The following is a 19,920-nucleotide window of genomic DNA, read 5'->3' on the forward strand; positions in this document are numbered from 1 at the left end:
GTATCAGGATGAAAGAAAGACTCCCAACACCCAAGGAGAACATGAAGACTGACCAGACCAAGCCATGTTCCAAACTAAATGACATAGGTCATGTTCAGTAGTGCATACTGTAGCAAAACGTTTTGAAATGGAAAACTAAAATAAGTGTTTCTTATTGGATAAGTTCAGGTAGTCGTTCCCCTGCTTCCCTCTGTTTTTAAAAATGTTCTCCATACTGGAAAGTGACACAATCATTTTAGCCTCATGATAACTGAGCTAATCCCATTCTGATGAGCACAGTCATAATCAGCCACTTGTAAAAACGACTGTTACAAGGGCAGCAAGCACAACTAAACAGATGAATCATAGAAAAATACATGACAAAAATACCTGACAATATCAGAAATAAATAGCTATTTGTCCCCATAAATAGGCCGATGTTTGGTGAAGAAAGAAGAGAGACTCACTAGCCATGCAACCATCAGGAATGAGAATATCATTCCACAAGGTAGCTACTTACACAGTCCTGTGGAGAGAGTCTGCATGGCCATGTCTCTTCCCTTCTCACACTATTCAGCTCATGAACAAGCCAGGTAGCAGCAGAGAGGAACGGCTCTCAATAGAATAGCTTTAGCTCCATGGACCAGGGACCAGTGAGGACCAGTGAGGAAGGATGGTGCTTGCTATCTGCTATCTCTGTGTTCTCCCCAGTGCTCTGTATGAGCATGTCAACAGGCCCCTGTGCTAAGAGCTTTGGAATAGAACCAGACAAGCCCCATCCAGCTCCCTTTACATTACCCAACCCAATCTCTGGACCATTAGAGCTATCTCTGCCTCCCTATTGGTTAGTGTGGGGGAGGAGGGCCCTTCCAGAGGCTGATGATGGGAGTGTGATGGACTAGAACCTCTCTCTGCATCAGTGCTCTCTAGCAACAGAACCGGCAGTGCTCTCTCTGAGGTTGTGTCCCGTCTCTAGTCCGTCCTCTGAGGTGTGTGTGTGTGTGTGTGTGTGTGTGTGTGTGTGTGTGTGTGTGTGTGTGTGTGTGTGTGTGTGTGTGTGTGTGTGTGTGAGAGGGGTTGCGTCTCCCCCCCCTGAGGGCATTGCCTGGCTGACGGCAGCCTGTGTTTTGTCATTCTCTAGGCAGGCTAGGCTGAGTGCTGCTGCCTGTGAACTGACTGACTCCGGGAGGACATTGGGGCCATGGGCACAGCAGCAGAGGTCTGGACAGGTGGCTTAAACACCCCAGAAATGACCGCCAGACACTGTGTGTCCCAAATAGCATGCTATTCCCTTTATAGTGCATTACTACACTCACTCTCTCTTGACTACAAAGTACTGTGAAAGGCGTGTTATGTTGTAACTTGTAACAACTGCAACATTAACTTCAGCTAGATCCAGCTTTCCTGAAACAATGTTCCTTTTGGCAGCGCACCACATTAACTCATCTACAGTAATCCATTCATACTGACCACATTGCACTAAAGAGTCAAATCCACAGGTAACAAGCTAATCCAGAGGAAGTGGTAACCTAGTAACATGGATGTGTTTTGGGTAAACTAATAATACACAGGTTGAGGTTGCTGTGGCTGGAACGAGGTGTGATGATGAGTTGCCTTTCCTAACACCCAGGGTTATTCTGGTGAAACCAGACTGAAACAGTGGATTATGCATTGCTCAGTCTGGTTGAACCAGGCTAACACAGTGAAAGTGAGAAAATTAGCAGAGGCTCAGCAGCAGGGTGTATTAATAGGCGACCTGGATCACTACCATGCTGCCTCTCTGTCGCCCTGCCAGGACGCTGAGTCTCTGAGTCTGATCTGAGACCAGTCAGTGTTTGGCTTCATCAATTCATCAACATACCAGGACTACAGTCTCAATCACCAATAATGGACGTTTGAAACACAGCAAGGCCTGTGTTGTCTCTGTCTGAAAAGACTGTTGGTTTCTTGCAAGTAAATTGATTACTTATATTATTATATATATAAGGCTCAGTACAGTCAAAAACTCAGTGCAGTCAAATACTTTTCCTGTCACGTCCTGACCAGTAAAGGGGTTATTTGTTATTGTAGTTTGGTCAGGACGTGGCAGGGGGTGTTTGTTTTATGTGGTTCGGGGTTTGTTGGGCTATGTACTTATGTAAGAGGGGTGTTTGTTTTATGTGTTCCGGGGTTTTTTGGTCTATGTTCTATGTTAGTGTATTTCTATGTTCAGTCTAGTCTATCTATTTCTATGTTTAGTTCATTGGATTGACCTTCAATTGGAGGCAGCTGTTCCTCGTTGCCTCTGATTGTTTTTGTAATGGGATTTGTGGGTAGTTGTTTCCTGTTTTGTGTCTGTGCACCTGACAGGACTGTTTAGTGGCGTTCGTTGTTTTGTATACGTGGTTTGTTTGTTTTTCCTTCTTTTGATTTAATAAAGAAGATGAGTATACACGTTCCCGCTGCACCTTGGTCCAATCCTTACGACGCCCGTGACATTTCCAGTGTTTTATATATATTTCCACACTATGAGGTTGGAATAATACTGGGAAATTAAAAAATATATAATAATGCCATTTTATTGTAATAGCTATTCGAAAAGACCGCCTGAAATTTCAGGCAGGATGGAGTTATGGCATGCCTGGTGACATCACCAGGCGGTCAGTTAGTTAATAGACTGCTGCGTCGAGGATGCCTATTCCTTTATGACATTAGGTGATGCCTAATGCTGTCCGTAATATGGATGTGAGCTTTCTAAATCCATTAGCTCGATGAGAAGGTAGTAAATGGTTGTGCTTTCGCTGTCAGATTTGATTTGCAGTTTCGCTACTGTAGCTAAATGCTGTAAAAGGCTCTGCTAGCTGGCGCTGACTGGGTCTTTCTCAATATTTGCCACATGGGCTTTTATTCACATTCTAATTCTGCAGATTAAACTCCCGTTGGATCTCTCTGTCTGAATAATAATAACCAGGGACATGGCCTCCAGAGTGGCACAGTGGTCTAACGCAGTGTTAGCTGTGCCACTAGAGATTCTGGGTTCGAGTCCAGGCTCTGTCACAGCTGGACACGACCGGGAGACCCATGGGGCGGCGCACAATTGGCCCAGCGTCGTCCGGGTTAGGGGAGGGTTTGGCCGGCAAGGATGTCCTTGTCCAATCGCGCGCTAGCGACTCCTGTGGTGGGCTGGGCGCAGTGCACGCTGACACGGTCGCAAGGTGTACGGTGTTTCCTCTGACACATTGGTGCGGCTGGCTTCCGGGTTAAGTGGGCATTCTGTCAAGAAGCAGTGCGTGTTGGTTGGGTCGTGTTTCGGAGGACGCATGCCTCTTGACCTTTGCCTCTCCCGAGTCCGTCCGGGAGTTGCAGCGATAAGACAATACTGTACCTACCAATCGGAGAGAAAACACAGGGGAAAATAATAATAACCATAGACATGGCTGCTGGGGCTAGGGTTGGCTGAAACAGTCTGACAGATCCTGATTCCTGCCAGCCTCACAAGACTTGGTCTGTTTTAACCAGAGAAGGAAGTGGTTTCTGGAGCTCATTTGATATTCTGTTATACTCCACAGAGAGAGGCCAGGGTAGGGAGGAACTAAGGGAAGGGAGCTGGGTTGAGGTGGTGACACTTCAGCTTTCATTACTGCTCATGAATTATTTCCATGTCCCTTGCGTATGAAGACGCACGGAGGCAATTAAGGAGTGGGAACGGAGAGACTCAAGCAAGCAACTGCTCACAGGCAGCAGCCCGGAAGCGGAAGAGGAGGCAAGGAGAGAGGAGGAGAGTGGAGACATGTTAGCTTAACAATTAGCATTAAGACTGGTTGTAATGGAGTAAAGAGCACTGTTACAGTAGGTGGGCTGTGGGACTGGGTCTGTTGTGTTGTGATGAAGGCAGGAGAGACGGGGGGGCAGGCAGACAGGGTGTGACAAGGGAGCAGGGTCGATACATCATACAGGTTGTCACCGCCTCCTACTATTAGAGGCCAGGGGGTGTAGGGGCGTAGGGAATGGCAGAGTGGGGCCAAGTGGACCCCTGTGGTGTATGACATGGAGACAGCTGTGCTGGGTCATGCAGTCAGGGGAGTAAGGGAGAGTAAAGGCGAGAGCAGTGAGCAGCCTCTAACAGGATCATCATGAGGTGCTGGGCTTATAATGGTACAGCTTGAATCCTCACAGGATCCTCACGGTAGAGTATCATCAACATCATCATCTTCAGCTAAGGATGACAGCAGATGAGATTCAAACTGAGATGATAAAAGACTAAAAAAGAGGAGACAGAAAGATATATATATATATATATATATATATATAGAGAGAGAGAGAGAGAGAGAGATACAGTTGAAGTCAGAAGTTTACACACACCTTAGCCAAATACATTTAAACTCAGTTTTTCACAAATCCTGACATTTAATCCTAGTAAAAATCCCCTGTCTTAGGTCACTTTATTTAAAGAATGTGAAATGTCAGAATAATAGTAGAGAGAATGATTTATTTCAGCTTTTATTTCTTTCATCACATTGCCAGTGGGTCAGAAGTTTACATACACTCAATTAGTCTTTGGTAGCATTGCCTTTAAATTGTTTAACTTGGGTCAAACGTGTCGGGTAGCCTTCCGCAAGCTTCCCACAATAAGTTGGGTGAATTTTGTCCCATTCCTCCTGACAGAGTTGGTGTAACTGAGTCAGGTTTGTAGGCCTCCTTGCTCGCACACACTTTTTCAGTTCTGCCCACAAATGTTCTATAGGATTGAGGTCAGGGCTTTGTGATGGCCACTCCAATACCTTGACTTTGTTGTCCTTAAGCCATTTTGCCACAACTTTGGAAGTATGCTTGGGGTCATTGTCCATTTGGAAGACCCATTTGCGACCAAGCTTTAACTTCCTGACTGATGTCCTGAGATGTTGCTTCAATATATCCACATCATTTTCCTCCTCATGATGCCATCTATTTTGTGAAGTGCACCAGTCCCTCCTGCAGCAAAGCACCCCCACAACGTGATGCTGCCACCCCCGTGCTTCATTGTTGGGATTTTTATTGTATTTTTTTATTTCACCTTTATTTAACCAGGTAGGCAAGTTGAGAACAAGTTCTCATTTACAATTGCGACCTGGCCAAGATAAAGCAAAGCAGTTCGAGACATAAAACAACACAGAGTTACACATGGAGTAAAACAAACATACAGTCAATAATACAGTAGAAAAATAAGTCTATATACAATGTGAGCAAATGAGGTGAGATAAGGGAGGTAAAGGAAAAAAAGGCCATGGTGGCAAAGTAAATACAATATAGCAAGTAAAACACTGGAATGGTAGATTTGTAGTGGAAGAAAGTGCAAAGTAGAAATAGAAATAATGGGGTGCAAAGGAGCTAAATAAATAAATACAGTAGGGGAAGAGGGAGTTGTTTGGGCTAGATTATAGATGGGCTATGTACAGGTGCAGGGATCTGTGAGCTGCTCTGACAGGGATGGTGTTCTTCGGATTGCAAGCCTCCCCCTTTTTCCTCCAAACATAACGATGGTCATTATGGTCAAACAGTTCTATTTTTGTTTCATCAGACCAGAGGACATTTCTCCAAAAAGTACGATCTTTGTCCCCATGTGCAGTTGCAAACCGTAGTCTGTCTTTTTTAAGGCAGTTTTGGAGCAGTTGCTTCTTCCTTGCTGAGTGGCCTTTCAGGTTATGTTGATATAGGACTCGTTTTACTGTGGATATAGATACGTTTGTACCTGTTTCCCCCAACATCTTCACAAGGTCCTTTGCTGTTGTTCTGGGATCGATTTGCACTTTTCGCACCAAAGTACGTTCATCTCTAGGAGACAGAACGTGTCTCCTTCCTGAGCAGTATGACGGCTGCGTGATCCCATGGTGTTTATACTTGCTTACTATTGTTTGTACAGATGAACATGGTACCTTCAGGCATTTGGAAATTGCTCCCAAGGATGAACCAGACTTGTGGAGGTCTACCATTTTTTTCTGAGGTCTTGGTTGATTTCTTTACATTAACCCATGATGTCAAGCAAAGAGGCACTGAGTTTGAAGGTAGACCTTGAAATACATCCACAGGTACACCTCCAATTGACTCAGATTATGTCCATTAGCTTACCAGAAGATTCTAAAGCCATAACATTATTTTCTGGAATTTTCCAAGCTGTTTAAAGGCACAGTCAACTTAGTGTATGTAAACTTCTGACCCACTGGAATTGTGATACAGTGAATTATAAGTGAAATAATCTGTCTGTAAACAATTGTTGGAAAAATTACTTATGTCATGCACAAAGTAGATGTCCTAACCGACTTGCCAAAACTATAGTTTGTTAACAAGAAATTTGTGGAGTGGTTGAAAAACGAGTTTTAATGACTCCAACCTAAGTGTATGTAAACTTCCGACTTCAACTGTGTGTATATATATATATATAAATAGAGAGAGAGAGAGAGAGAGAGAGAGAGAGAGAGAGAGTGTGTGAGAGAGAGAGAGAGAGAGAGAGAGAGAGGGAGATATATATATATCATCTTTGCACTAGTAATATAAATGCTTTTCTGTTCAGAATAGCTGTACTCTATAATTGAAAATGCTGTTGAGAGCTCACATGCTATGCAGCCCAGGCAGGACCTCAGCAGTGTTGTCATAGACATATGGGGCACATGACCACCAGGCCTGCAGGCGGAGGGTGGGACTAAGTCAATTACTGGGTAACACTACTTCCCTCTTCCCTCCCCCACCCACATCACTCTACCACTGTCTGTAGCATGCAGCCCTCCCTGGAGAATGAACACTGCTGACAGCTAGGGCCTATCAGGTATATATGGAGAATTATATAGGGCAATATACAGTATAGTGTGATATATATCATTATTATACAGTGCAATATTGCACTGGTCATGTTAATGTCTTCACGACACTGGTAGCTCAAGAGGCAATACCAAGGTACCTATTGAGATGGGATGATAATCTGCTAAGAGTCTTCTATTGTGCTATTTATCAATAGGAGTCATCCTGAGTGGCACAGCAGTCTAAGGCACTGCATCTCAGTGCAAGAGGTGTCACTACAGTCCCTGGTTCGAATCCAGGCTGTATCACATCCGGCCGTGATTGGGAGTCCCATAGGGCGGCGCATAATTGGCCCAGGTTTGACAGGGGTAGGCCCTCAATGTAAATAAGAATTTGTTCTTAACTGACTTTCCTAGTTAAATAACAAATAACCTTTGGTGATTTGTGCTGCACTTAAAGACTCTTCTGCATTATCATTATAATGTAATATAGCATTATAATCTGTTATTTGTTGATGCTATTTTCCATATTACAAAAGCGTTTCATTTTCTGAATGACATATTCTGTATATTGTGGGCAAGTTTAAGTAAAAGATCTACGCGGCTTTTGCAGCATGTCTTGCTGAGTGTGGTGACACTGACAAACTGTCGTCCGTCACATTTATCTGGATGCAAACAGAGAAAGAAGATGTACTGCTGCTGTATAAAATCAGACATTTATGGAAATAGGGTTCTCCATCTGCTGTACATCGCTCCCTGCCGCGTAACAGAGAACAGTGAAGACACTCTGGACTCATTCTGTATGTAAACACAAGACCTAATGGTCCTCAAAGGGATTTCCTGGAATTGCTCTCAGAATAAAGATGGCAGCCAGAGATGTGTCTCTGTTGATAGGGAATCCTAAAGTCCTGCTGCGCCATCTGAGATGCATTTGGCTGTATATATGTTTAATGACAATAGACAATGGGCAAATGGTTCACAGAGTAAATGTCTATTGTTGCTACTCACTTCCTACTGTATGATCGTATTCATCTCAGTAATACAGTCTGAGGGAGTGTGAGAACGAGAGCTAGCGAGCCTCTCCTCTCCTCCTGCTTTCATCACACATGAAAGGAGTGCTCTCATGTTTTAATGCATGGCCTATCCTAGCCCTCCTAGCGAAGTCCTCCTAGCTGAGCCCTCCTAGCCCAGCCCTCCTAGCCCAGCACTCCTAGCACAGATATCCTAGCCCAGCCCTCCTAGTCCAGTGCTTCTAGCCCAGACCTCCTAGCCCAGCCATCCTATCCTATGCCTCCTAGCCTAGCCCTCCTAGCCTAGCCCTCCTAGCCCAGACCTCCTAGCCCAGACCTCCTAGCCCAGACCTCCTAGCCTAGCCCTCCTAGCCTAGCCCTCCTAGCCTAGCCCTCCTAGCCCAGCCCTCCTAGCCTAGCCCTCCTAGCCTAGCCCTCCTAGCCCAGCCCTCCTAGCCTAGCCCTCCTAGCCTAGCCCTCCTAGCCCAGCCCTCCTAGCCTAGCCCTCCTAGCCAGCCCTCCTAGCCTAGCCCTCCTAGCCCAGCCCTCCTAGCCCAGCCCTCCTAGCCTAGCCCTCCTAGCCTAGCCCTCCTAGCCCAGCCCTCCTAGCCTAGCCCTCCTAGCCTAGCCCTCCTAGCCTAGCCCTCCTAGCCTAGCCCTCCTAGCCCAGCCCTCCTAGCCCAGACCTCCTAGCCCAGACCTCCTAGCCCAGACCTCCTAGCCCATCCCAGCCCTGTCACCATAGCAGGTCTGATCTCTACTGACAGCACAGGCAGAGGTTTGGCAGCGGCCAAAGACAGGCCCTCCTCTGGAGACCAGATATTTTGTGTGTGTGTGTGCCTCTGTCTCTCCCACAGGAACACAGAACAGAACAGAGCAGACTACTCTTACTAATCCTGATCCACAGCAAGCCCCAATTAAGGGAGAGACAGTTCTGTGATCTGCTGGGAGATTATAGTACGGTGGAGCCTATACACTTCAATTACACACAATCTTACACTTTCTGTTCTGCTAAGATCTTCCAGAAAAAAATGCATTGCTATCAGTAAGAAAGACAAGGCAAAGAATGATCATAATGCTTGCCTGAAAGACATACTGATGTTCTGTATTAGACTGATACAAGCATATCAATATGGAAAGAGAATTGTAATTTGTTCACAAGAACATGACACCTAGTGCACATGGTAGATTTTTGGCCACCAGCAGAAGTTAGCTAAAATAATCATGACATAACACAGCCTACTTCTCCTACCTACGTAGCATTCAAAATATCCAAAGGGAATTTTCAGCAGATAGAAAAATGTTTGGTCAACTTTATTGAATAATTCACACATAAACCGTTTTCCCCTCTAGCCAACACAGTCCATCTTTAGTAACAGCAGAGTCAGCATATATCTTCATTGAAACTCATTATTAACCCTATGTAATTAACTTGGCAGCTGAAACACCTGCAAATGAATGTGCAGCATCTAACAGGTTCATCATAGTAGACACAAATGTGTTAAATATTTCACTTCAACTAACAGAATGTGGAAAACAGAATATGCGACCGATCAGTAACCAGTCCGTCTAGGTGTGAAGTTTGGACTGTGTGTGTTTTTAAACACAGGCCTTCTGAACATAAAGAACACGGAGGCCGTGATGGCATTCAGTTATTAAAGCAGGTGACAGTCTGGTTGACCATGTGCCAACTAGTCAAGTGCGGTGAAGTGCAGCCTGTGTGTGTGTGTGTCTGCGTGTGTCACCTTGTTAAACCTAGTTGAGAAATAAGCAGGTCAGTGACCAGTTAGCCATGAAGAATGTCACGGGTGAAAACTCTATCCTACATTAACCCTCAAGACTCCATGTAGAGCCTAATAGGAAATGACTACACACAAGAAAGCATTCATGATAAAAAAATACACCGGTAGGCTCTGATGGCACTGAGTCAGTGATGAGGACCTTCAGTTAAACCAGACCCTATGTACTTAACTTTCACTCTCAATCAGCTGGGGTGCACTAAGAGCAGGCCACTGTCAACAGCAGCCATGTAATATACTATATATAATAGCTGTGTATGTGCAGTATACCCATGTACCCGAGCAGAGAGATAAGGGGAGGTCAAATGAGAGGTCATTTCATCTCTCTCTCTCTCATATCGAGATATGATAGGATCGGTTTCTGTTTCTTCCCCAAACCTGACCACAAACAGGCATAAACAGATATCTGAGAGGGTATCCCAAAGCAAGATGTCACGTCATACGCGTAGCACAATTACACAATACATTCCACAGACAAAGCAAAAGAATGAAGTAAATAAATTACCTGCTTGTTGACTGGGTCCATCCAGTTTGGGCTCACATTTTGAAAGAGGGAGAGAATCTAAAAAAATGAAGATGAAAAAAGAATAGTCAGCGAATGAATGTAGTGGCCTGGCTTTGAGAATCTCTTCCGACCTTGAGCATGTGATTATTGCCTGCAGATGAGAGGACAAGGAAGAGCTGCTTTGATCCCAGTATCTGGCTAGTCAAAGACATGAAACAGCATGAGACATGGGCTGTGTCACAAATGGCACCCTATTCCCAATACAACAGTAGTGCATTATACAGGGAATAGAGTACCATTTGGGATGCAGTCAAAATTGAACATGAAGCCACCAAATGACTTACAGCTGACAAACTGGTACAGGAATGAATCATGATATAGAACCCCTGAGCGGGAATCTGTAGATCTTTCTACCGCCACACGCCTGAAAAAAATGATATCTTTGAAGCTGGAATGCTGGATAATTCACCTGGAGTCATTAAAGTTAAACACAGTCTGTCATCGTCTGCTCTGATTTTTACAGTGGCACATTACAGTGAGTTAAGTGAGGCTTTCTCTTCATTCTGACAGACTGACTCACTTCTACGTCTATATGGCAGTACTGTGGTGTTGTGGGCTGTTGGCAGCCCTGTTTTCTTTCTGGGTCATTCATCTATGGGATAGCTCCAGCTTAGCTCTACTTTGCCTGCTTCTCAAAAGACAAACCAGCATATGCTGCTGCTAGGGATTAAATGGGCGGCGAACTGCAGTGGCTGTTCGATGTTAACGGCGTTGTGGATTTGATGTTAGGCTATACTAAGGTCACAATCAAAGTGTCTCGAAGACATGTGACGGGGAATTCACATGATGATGATCCGATTGAAACCTCCCCCATCCACCCCCCAAAAAACTTGCCTTTCTTGAACTAGCACTTATTTATTAAATGTACTTACTGTGATAATGTGGTTGTCTCACCTAGCTATCTTCAGGTGAATGCACTAACTGTAAGTCACTCTGGATAAGAGCGTCGGCTAAATGACTGAAATGTAAAAATTGTAATGTAAATATAGACTAGAGGGTCCTCTGCTGTAAGACGAAGCCTTGGGTTTTGTAACTGGCATCCTACATTGTATCTCTGGTATCCTACTCTTGCCTATTCACCTAGGGGTTTTCTAACATGGAAATGGCTGAGTTACAGTCAGTTACATGTCTAACTATACAGGGTATGACATCTAAAAGTGGACTAAAACGATGTCTCTCATACAAACAAACACCAACTTGAACGGGGTGAATGAGATAGACAATATTGTATTATGTGGATTTTAGTTTAGTTTGCTTGTTTTTATACAAATCTGAGCAGCGGTGCATGATCTATTTAAACCAGGCGATCACTGGCAGAGTGCAGCACGAGGAGGATCTAAACATGTTAGTGTCTTCAAAGGGGAGAGGATGTTTCGCTCCGTGTGGAGTTCCTGTTTGACAAGCTGTGCACAGCTGTTCCCTGGAGACAAGCACAGGGAGGGCACACAGCTGCAACCACACCACACCAAACATCCCCTAGCTCAATCCCACTATGAGCCATGCTGCTTTGATTCCCAAACTGAGCCCTGTCTGTGTGTGTGCGTGTGTGTGTGTGTGTGTGTGTGTGTGTGTGTACACGTGCGTGGATGTGTACGTGTGCGTGTGTACGTGTGCGTGTGTGTGTGTGTACATGTGCGTGTACGTGTGTGTGCGTGTGTGTGCCACAACCTCATTAAAAAGAGGAAAGGCATGTTCTCAAAACATAAAGGCTTTTAATAGTATATGATTTTTAATATGCCGTCCTGCATGAACGACGGGAAGGATCAAATGCGCTCGTGTGTGTGTGTGTGTGCGTCTGAGTTTATTATTACCATCAGAGAGAAGAGGGGTGTTAATACATAAGCTCAGAAACACATAAAACCCTGCTGCTCTGTTTGATATAACAGCTAGTCTCTGAGAGGGACACAGACAGGAAGGCAGGCCGGCAGACAGACACCTAGGAGGCCAGGGTTCTGAGATGAGATGCCCTGATTCCAGACGCCGCCTTACTGCTGGGAATGAGGGGGCTGCTGGGTGTGTGTCTGGTAGGGTGTGGGTGGCTGAGGTTTTCTGATGGATAGGAAATCCTCTCTTATCAGATGAGGGATTTCAAGGAGACACACAGGCAGACTCAGCCCACAGCCACTCTTCTTCTTCATGGCCCACAATCCCTTTTCTTTCCTTCCTTCCTGGCCCCCAGGCAACGTGGGTGGCAGGCTGAGGCTGCTGTGATTGATACCTCTATATTCCTGACTGAATTAAGCCATCCCTTAGGCTAGTTATCGACTTCACTCTGCATTCTCAATTTCTACTTATTGACATTGACGGTTATCTGTATGCAAATTGGGACTATTTTAATGGGAAATTAATGTTATTAAAGGGATAGTTCACCCAAATTACATATTGGTTTCCTTACCCTGTAAGCAATGACTTTAAGCTCTGCAAGCATTAGTGTTTTATTTTATTTTATTAGGATCTCTTTTAATCCTCATTTGGACTAATCTTCCAAGAGTCCTTAAACATTAAAATACAATTTACAATACAATCACATTTAACACACTGTTATAAACAACAGACATAATACACTGCCATATTGACCAGATAAATAATCTAACAGTCTTAAAAGATAGATTGGTTTGTTCATCTACCATAGTCATGCACAACCTTGCAATTTATTATATTTAAGTGGTTCTAAGTATTGTATGAATTTATAAATTGAAAGGTTTCTGGTTTGCTAGATAAATGATTACATTTCTTTATTACTCTGAATCGAAATGTTATTTTGCCTATTTCTCTTCTCTGCCGAGATAAGACATCGATGGGGGACAATCTGTTTCTTGTAATGACTGAATGTCTGTCTCTTACCAACTGAATACTGTTATGTATGTGTTCGGCCGTTTTAAGTGGTGTACTTTGTAAAATAAAATAAGCATGTGTTTTTCAATTATCTTGTTGATTGATGACCACCCAAGACCATTGTACATGACTACAAGAGAAGTATCATATCTCCACCATAAAACAATCCTTGTTGCTTTGTTCTGTGCAATCTGCATCCTCCTAATCTCACTTTCTGATGAATTTCCCCAGACCCCAGAACAGTAGTTCACCTGACTCCCAATTCATGCTTGGGTTGTTTGCTTAAGAATCTTTCCCGGTAAATACTTTGCTATTCTTCTGATCATGCAGGCAGTTTTAACGATTTTCTTTAGATTTCTTCCACACAACTCGCATAGGCCTACAGTTCATGATTTATACTACAGAATTGTGCATCGATTGCTGCTTTGAGTGAGATGTGGCCTTATCTAGTTCTGTGGGTCAGTGAAAAGCCTAGCATCTCTAACTAATCTATACTATAAATGCCATGGATCTCATAAAAGACACTCAGCAGGCTGCTTTATAAACAGCTCTACAATAAACAAATCCATAACAGTCAAGAAGCACTAAAACATCTGCTCTCCATTGTGAGCATACAGTGGACTCGCTGAAGAGAGGAAGAGGGAAACCAAACCACCAAAGTGAGTCTGGGAAAAACAGAACAGCTCCAGTCAAAAGCTCTTCTTTTTCCAATTATGAGGAGGATGGCATGATGGCGGCTGGGCTGAGGCCGTTTCATGGTGCAATGCCACTCTGGGCTGATTGCTTCTACTCCACTAGAAGCAACTGCCAATTACTTTGCGATAGAACGCAAGAGGATTCTTTCTGACTGTAGAATATGTATAAAAGCAAGCCATGGCCTACTCCACCCTGACTTTAGCCTTTACTACTCTATCATTTGCAGAGGTGGTTTTTCTGTCCTTCCTGTCATTCGCTCTTTTTCTCTCGCTCCCTCTCTCTCTCACCCCCCCCCCTCTCTCTCCCCTCTCTCTCTCTCTCTCTCCCCCTCTCCCTCTCTCATGATGTGAATTGATTCTGGAGCATCTGGTCCCTACTACACTACACCATTATTATGACACAGCTAAGAAGACTTTAGTTGGGTCAAGTCTGTTCCTCAGCAGCAGCCAGTAGACATTTTATTACATAACACTTAGGTTTCCACTTCGATAAGCATGATCACACTGGGTGATAACGCTGGATCACAGGCAGTACAACAATTTGGCTCACATTACTGGCCATTACAGGCCAGTCTAATTAGGCCAGGTCATAATCTCATTTTTCATTCCTAAACGGACAAAGACATTTTGAATGTTCTTGTCCAACAGTTGATGGTAAATAGATGATAACTGTGACCTTTATATTGCATAATATTACCACTAGAAAGTTTAAATGTTTAAATGGAATGGGGACATAAGACATTTAAAAAAAAAAATGTTTTACATACATACACACTTTTTTTTTTAATATACCTTTATTATTCCCCGCAAACCCTACCACCCCTCCCCCAATTGGAGAAAACGAATAAACAATAACAGTTATATTATACACATTTTACAGACACAATCTATTTTACAGTTATATTTTGTTTGTTTTTAGTCTGTCCTCTATTTCTAATGTCCATCCAGTTTGATTTCTATTTGTAACTGTGCTATTTCACAACATTTCTGAACCCATATACATTTTACAGACCCCATATGTTTTACATTGTTTATCTTGTTATTAGTCCCACCCTTCAGCTCCATTCAACCCCTCCCATCTATCTCTTAACACCATCCATTTTGGATTTCTATTTGCCATATATTTTTCAACTGTGCTGTGATGCTTCACAAAAGTACTGAACCTTTCTATTCTTATAGCGTCTAAAGATTGTAAATTAAAAATAAAATAATTATTATATTATTGATTGATTGACTATGACTTTTCAAATCACCCAGTGTTACTATCTGCAGCTGTAGTTCTAGGTAAATGTTGCAATTCTTCAGCCATTCCTGGACCTGTGACCAAAAACGAGCTACATATGGACAGTAACAAAATAAATGATCTAATGACTCTGCCTCCTCGCAGCAAAATCTGCAGAGCTGGGAAGATTGTATGCCCCATATATATAACATTCTATTGGTTGCAAAAAATGTGTATAATAATTTAAAATGAAAAGTGTGAAGTTTTCAATCTGCTATTGTTTTGCGTGTCAATTAATAAACCATGTGCCATGGAATCAGTACATCGAAAATCTCTTCCCAACTATTTTGCAATTTATATGGCACAGCTGTCAATTTTTTGGTCAATAAATTAAATTGGTATATCTTTTTATTTATCACAATTTTTTTTAACCATTTATGGTCTTTAATGCAAGGCCAACAGACAAGTTTCTTACTTTATCCCCCTTCTACTTGCCTCTTCCATTTTTGTGTTAATGCTGCAATTAGTTGGTTGTAATTTTGGGTAGAGCAGACATTTCCATATGTGTGTTAGCTGCATGTGTGACATAACTCCACTAGTCCTATTTATGATATCATTTACAAAAATTATACCTTTTTTAAAAAATTTATCAAAAAATAAGCTTTTTTAATAAATGTGTATATTTGAGTTTAACCACAATGTTTGTTGTATTATTTGTTCTGTTATTATTTGTATTATTTGTTTCAGGTGGATTAAACTGAAATTGCAACCAACTTTCTAAGGCTTATTTAAAAAATAAAGATATGTTGGAGATGATTTCGTTTTCAAATAACCGAAAGTGAGCAGTTGTAATCTGAATAAAGGGGAAAAGCCATTCTTGAACATGGGGTGAGACATTCTTACTAATTTGAAAGAGAATCATTTCGGATTTAAGTATAACTTTTGTATGAATTATGCCTTTAGTGAGAGGTCTAATGCTTTAATTTTTTATAATTTCTGCCCTCCGAATTCATATTCGTTATATAAATAGGCCCTTTTAATTTTGTCTGGCTTGCCATTCAGAATCAAATTGAATATTTTTTGTTCATATAATTTAAAAATCAGGTCACTAGCTGTAGGCAAAACCATAATCAAATAGGTAAACTGTAATATGACTAAAGAGTTAATCAGGGTGATTTTTCCACAAATAGACAGGTATTTTCCTTTCCATGGTAGCAACATCTTATCTATTTTTGCTAAATTTCTATAAAAATGTATTGGAGTGAGATAATATCTTTCTTTCGGGATTTGTATACTGAGTATGTCCACATCCCTGTCAGACCATTGTATTGGTAAACTACACGGTAATGTAAAAGTTGAATTTTTTTGTGATCCAATACATAATTTGGTTTTAATCCAGGAAGGTTGGCAAAAGTATCTAGATCCTCTAATTGTGCTTTCAACAGAAAAAAAGGAATCATCAGCATATAATGACACCTTTGTTTTTAAGCCATGGATTTCTAAACCCTTAATATTATTGTTGGATCTAATTTTATCAGCTAACATTTCGATGGCACTAATAAATAGATATGCCGATAGTGGACAACCTTGTTTTACTCCTCTTGACAGTTTAAAACTTTCTGAGATGTAGCCATTATTTACTATTTTACACCTAGGGGTACTATACATAACTTTAACCCATTTTATAAGAGATTCTCATAAATTGAAATATTCTAGGCATTTATATATAAACTTCATTCGTACTTTATCAAAAGCTTTTTCAAAATCAGCTATGAAAACCAGGTCTGGTTTCCCCGATATTTCATAGTATTCTATTGTTTCCAGTACTTGTCTTATATTATCTTCAATGTATCGTCCATGTAAAAAAAGTGTATGATTAGGATGAATAATATCTGACAATACCTTTTTAATTCTATGTGCCAAGCATTTAGCTAGAATATTTGCATCACAACACTGAAGAGGCCTCCAATTTTTTAAATGGACTGGATTTTTATATATACCACTTAGATCCTGTTTCAGTAATAATGAAATCAGACCTTGTTGCATGTCCGATAATCTACTGTTTATATAGGAGTGGTTCAAACATGCTAATAATGCTCCTCTGAGTATATCAACAAATGTTTTGTATACTTCCACTGGTATGCCATCCAGCCCTGGAGTTTTCCCAGCCTTAAAGGCTTTAATTGCATCAAGAAGTTCCTCCTCTGTAATTTGGCCTTCACATGAGTCTTTCTGTACAGATGTTAATTTTACATTATTAATAGGGGAAAAAATCCATACAATTAGCTTTAGTTTGTGGAGCTGGAGGAGACTGAAACGAAAACATATTTTTAAAGTACTTTACTTCCTCTTTCAAAATATAATTTGGTGAATCATGTGTGACTCCATTTGAAACAAGTTTCAATACATTCTTTTTGTAGCACTTCTATGTTGAAGATTGAAAAATAATTTGGTGCATTTTTCCCCATATGCCATCCAGTTCGCTTTATTTTTATAATATTACACTGGATCTTTCTTGAATAAGTTCCTCCATTTCTTTTTGTTTTTCCTCTAACTTATTCTGTGCGTCTATGATACAGTTTTTATTGCTATCGAACTGTACTGTTAGTCCTTCAATTTCCGTTGCTAATATAGACTCTTTTGATCTAAATTGCTTTTGTTTTATAGATGAGTACTGAATTGCATGGCCTCTAAAGGCACATTTAAAAGTATCCCATACAATAAGGGGATCTGCTGTACCAATGTTATGTCGGAAAAAGTCATAAATTCTTCGGTCCTAGTTTCAGTGTCTTGCAAAAGTATTCTCCCCCAATTGGCATTTTTTCTATTTTGTTGCCTTACAACCTGGAATTAAATTAGATTTTTGGGGGGTTTGTATCATTTGATTTACACAACATGTCTACCACTTTGAAGATGCAAAACAAGAAATAAGACAAAAAAAACGAAAACTTGAGCATGCATAACTATTCACCCTCCAAAGTCAATACTTTGCAGCGCCACCTTTTGCAGCAATTACAGCTGCAAGTCTCTTGGGATATGTCTCTATAAGCTTGGCACATCTAACCACTGGGATTTTTGCCCATTCTTCAAGGCAAAACTGCTCCTGCTCCTTCAAATTGGATGGGTTCTGCTGGTGTACAGCAATCTTTAAGTCATACCACAGATTCTCAATTGGATTGAGGTCTGGGCTTTGACTAGGCCATTCCAAGACATTTAAATGTTTCCAATTTTGACTATTTTGTGTATGTCCATTACAAGAAATCCAAATAAAAATCAATTTAAATGACAGGTTGTAATGCAACAAAATAGGAAAAACGCCAAGGGGGTAAATAATTTTGCAAGGCACTATATAAACAAATTATCATCCAGTAGGCTTTGATTAAATTTCCAATATCCTCACCCACGTGGAAATTCTGTAAGAGTAATGTATATAGCAATTATGTGATGATCCGACTGCATTCTGTCCCCTATCAACACTTTTTTAAACTTTTGGTGCCAGAGAGAATGACATAAGAAAGTAATCTAGACAACTAGCTTGATTAAGCCTCCGCCATGTATATCTCACTAGGTCAGGGTATTTAAGCCTCCATATATCCACTAATTCCAATATATCCATTACATTCATGATTTCCTTAAGTGCCTGAGGGTGATAGTTTGTAGTGTGATTTCCTTTACGGTCCATAGAGGTTTTTTAAAACCGTATTAAAATCCCCCACAAAAATAAAAGAGTCTAGTGTTGCTTATAGAGTTGATAAATTCTTACATATATTTTCAAAGAAGCTTGGATCATCATTATTTGGACCGTATAGGTTAATATGCCATATCTGTTTAATGTCCAATAACATATTTAAAATAATCCTTCTACCTTGATGATCTGTTTGGACAATTTGCACATTTGGATCAAAATTACTGTTAATTAATTTCATCACCCCTTTTGAATTTCTTTGCCCATGGTAGAAATATATTTCGTCCCCCCAGGCCTTTTTCCACAAAACTTCATCTAAAATTGTTGAATGAGTTTCCTGTAAACAATAGATATTATATTCCTTCTCTTTTAGCCAGGTAAATACTGATCGTCTTATTATCTGCTAAGCCATTACAATTATAACTGGCTATACTTATTTCACCACATAATGAGACACAAGTTTCAATTCTATTTATCAGAATATATGTTTGTAAACGTACCATTAAAAAGAAACATGGGCCTCCCGGGTGGCGCAGTGGTCTAAGGCAGTGCTAGCTGTGCCACCAGAGATTGGGTTCAAGTCCAGGCTCTGTCGCAGCCGACCGCGACCGGGAGGCTCATGGGGCGGCGCACAATTGGCCCAGCGTCGCCCGGATTAGGGAGGGTTTGGCCGGCAGAGATATGTCTCATCGCGCACTAGCGACTCCTGTGGTGGCCGGGCGCAGTGCACACTGACCAGGTCGCCAGGTGTATGGTGTTTTCTCCGACACATTGGTGCGGCTGGCTTCCAGGTTGGATGGACATTGTGTCAAGAAGCAGTGCAGCTTGGTTGGGTTGTGTTTCGGAGGACGCATGGCTCTCGACCTTCGCCTCTCCCGAGTCCGTACGGGAGTTGCATCAATGAGATAAGACTGTAACTACTACCAATTAGATACCACGAAATTGGGGAGAAAAAAGGGGGGTAAAGAAAAAAAAAAGAAACATGATGATTGAGTGTCTATATAGATGTACCATGATATTTGCATTGCTACTAAGTAAACCACCAATTGGTCTCCACCTGCTAAAAGCCCTCCTCATCCCAAGTTGGGTTGTCATCCCAATGCACGGCAGACCACCCCCGACCCCCCGGATCCCATAGCCCCGGAGACACCGGGACCAATCCTTCGAAAAGGGCACACAGTGCCACCCACAGAAGAGAAGCAGATCAACTACCCAATGCATTTCCATACCCCTCACCTCGATTTGTATTATATATAGCCATTAAAATATATATATATACTTTCAAAATCCTGTTTATCTTATTTTCCATAATTAGCTATTAATAATTGTAGTAATTTAGGCAATTTATGCAAAGGATTTTTACCTCTCACCAGTCTCGCCA

At 41.7% G+C, this 19,920-nt stretch overlaps 1 protein-coding gene across 1 annotated transcript in view; it reads right to left on the reverse strand.

The window, feature by feature from the left end:
• Positions 1-19,920, reverse strand: part of LOC115180595 (triple functional domain protein) — a 133,346-nt gene that overhangs the window by 108,262 nt on the left and 5,164 nt on the right. The window contains exon 2 of the mRNA XM_029742818.1: positions 10,043-10,099. Coding sequence (XP_029598678.1) covers positions 10,043-10,099 — 57 coding nt within the window. The remainder of the gene's footprint in view (positions 1-10,042; positions 10,100-19,920) is intronic.

The sequence above is a fragment of the Salmo trutta genome, chromosome 3, assembly GCF_901001165.1.
Source record: "Salmo trutta chromosome 3, fSalTru1.1, whole genome shotgun sequence".
Classification (NCBI taxonomy): domain Eukaryota; kingdom Metazoa; phylum Chordata; class Actinopteri; order Salmoniformes; family Salmonidae; genus Salmo; species Salmo trutta.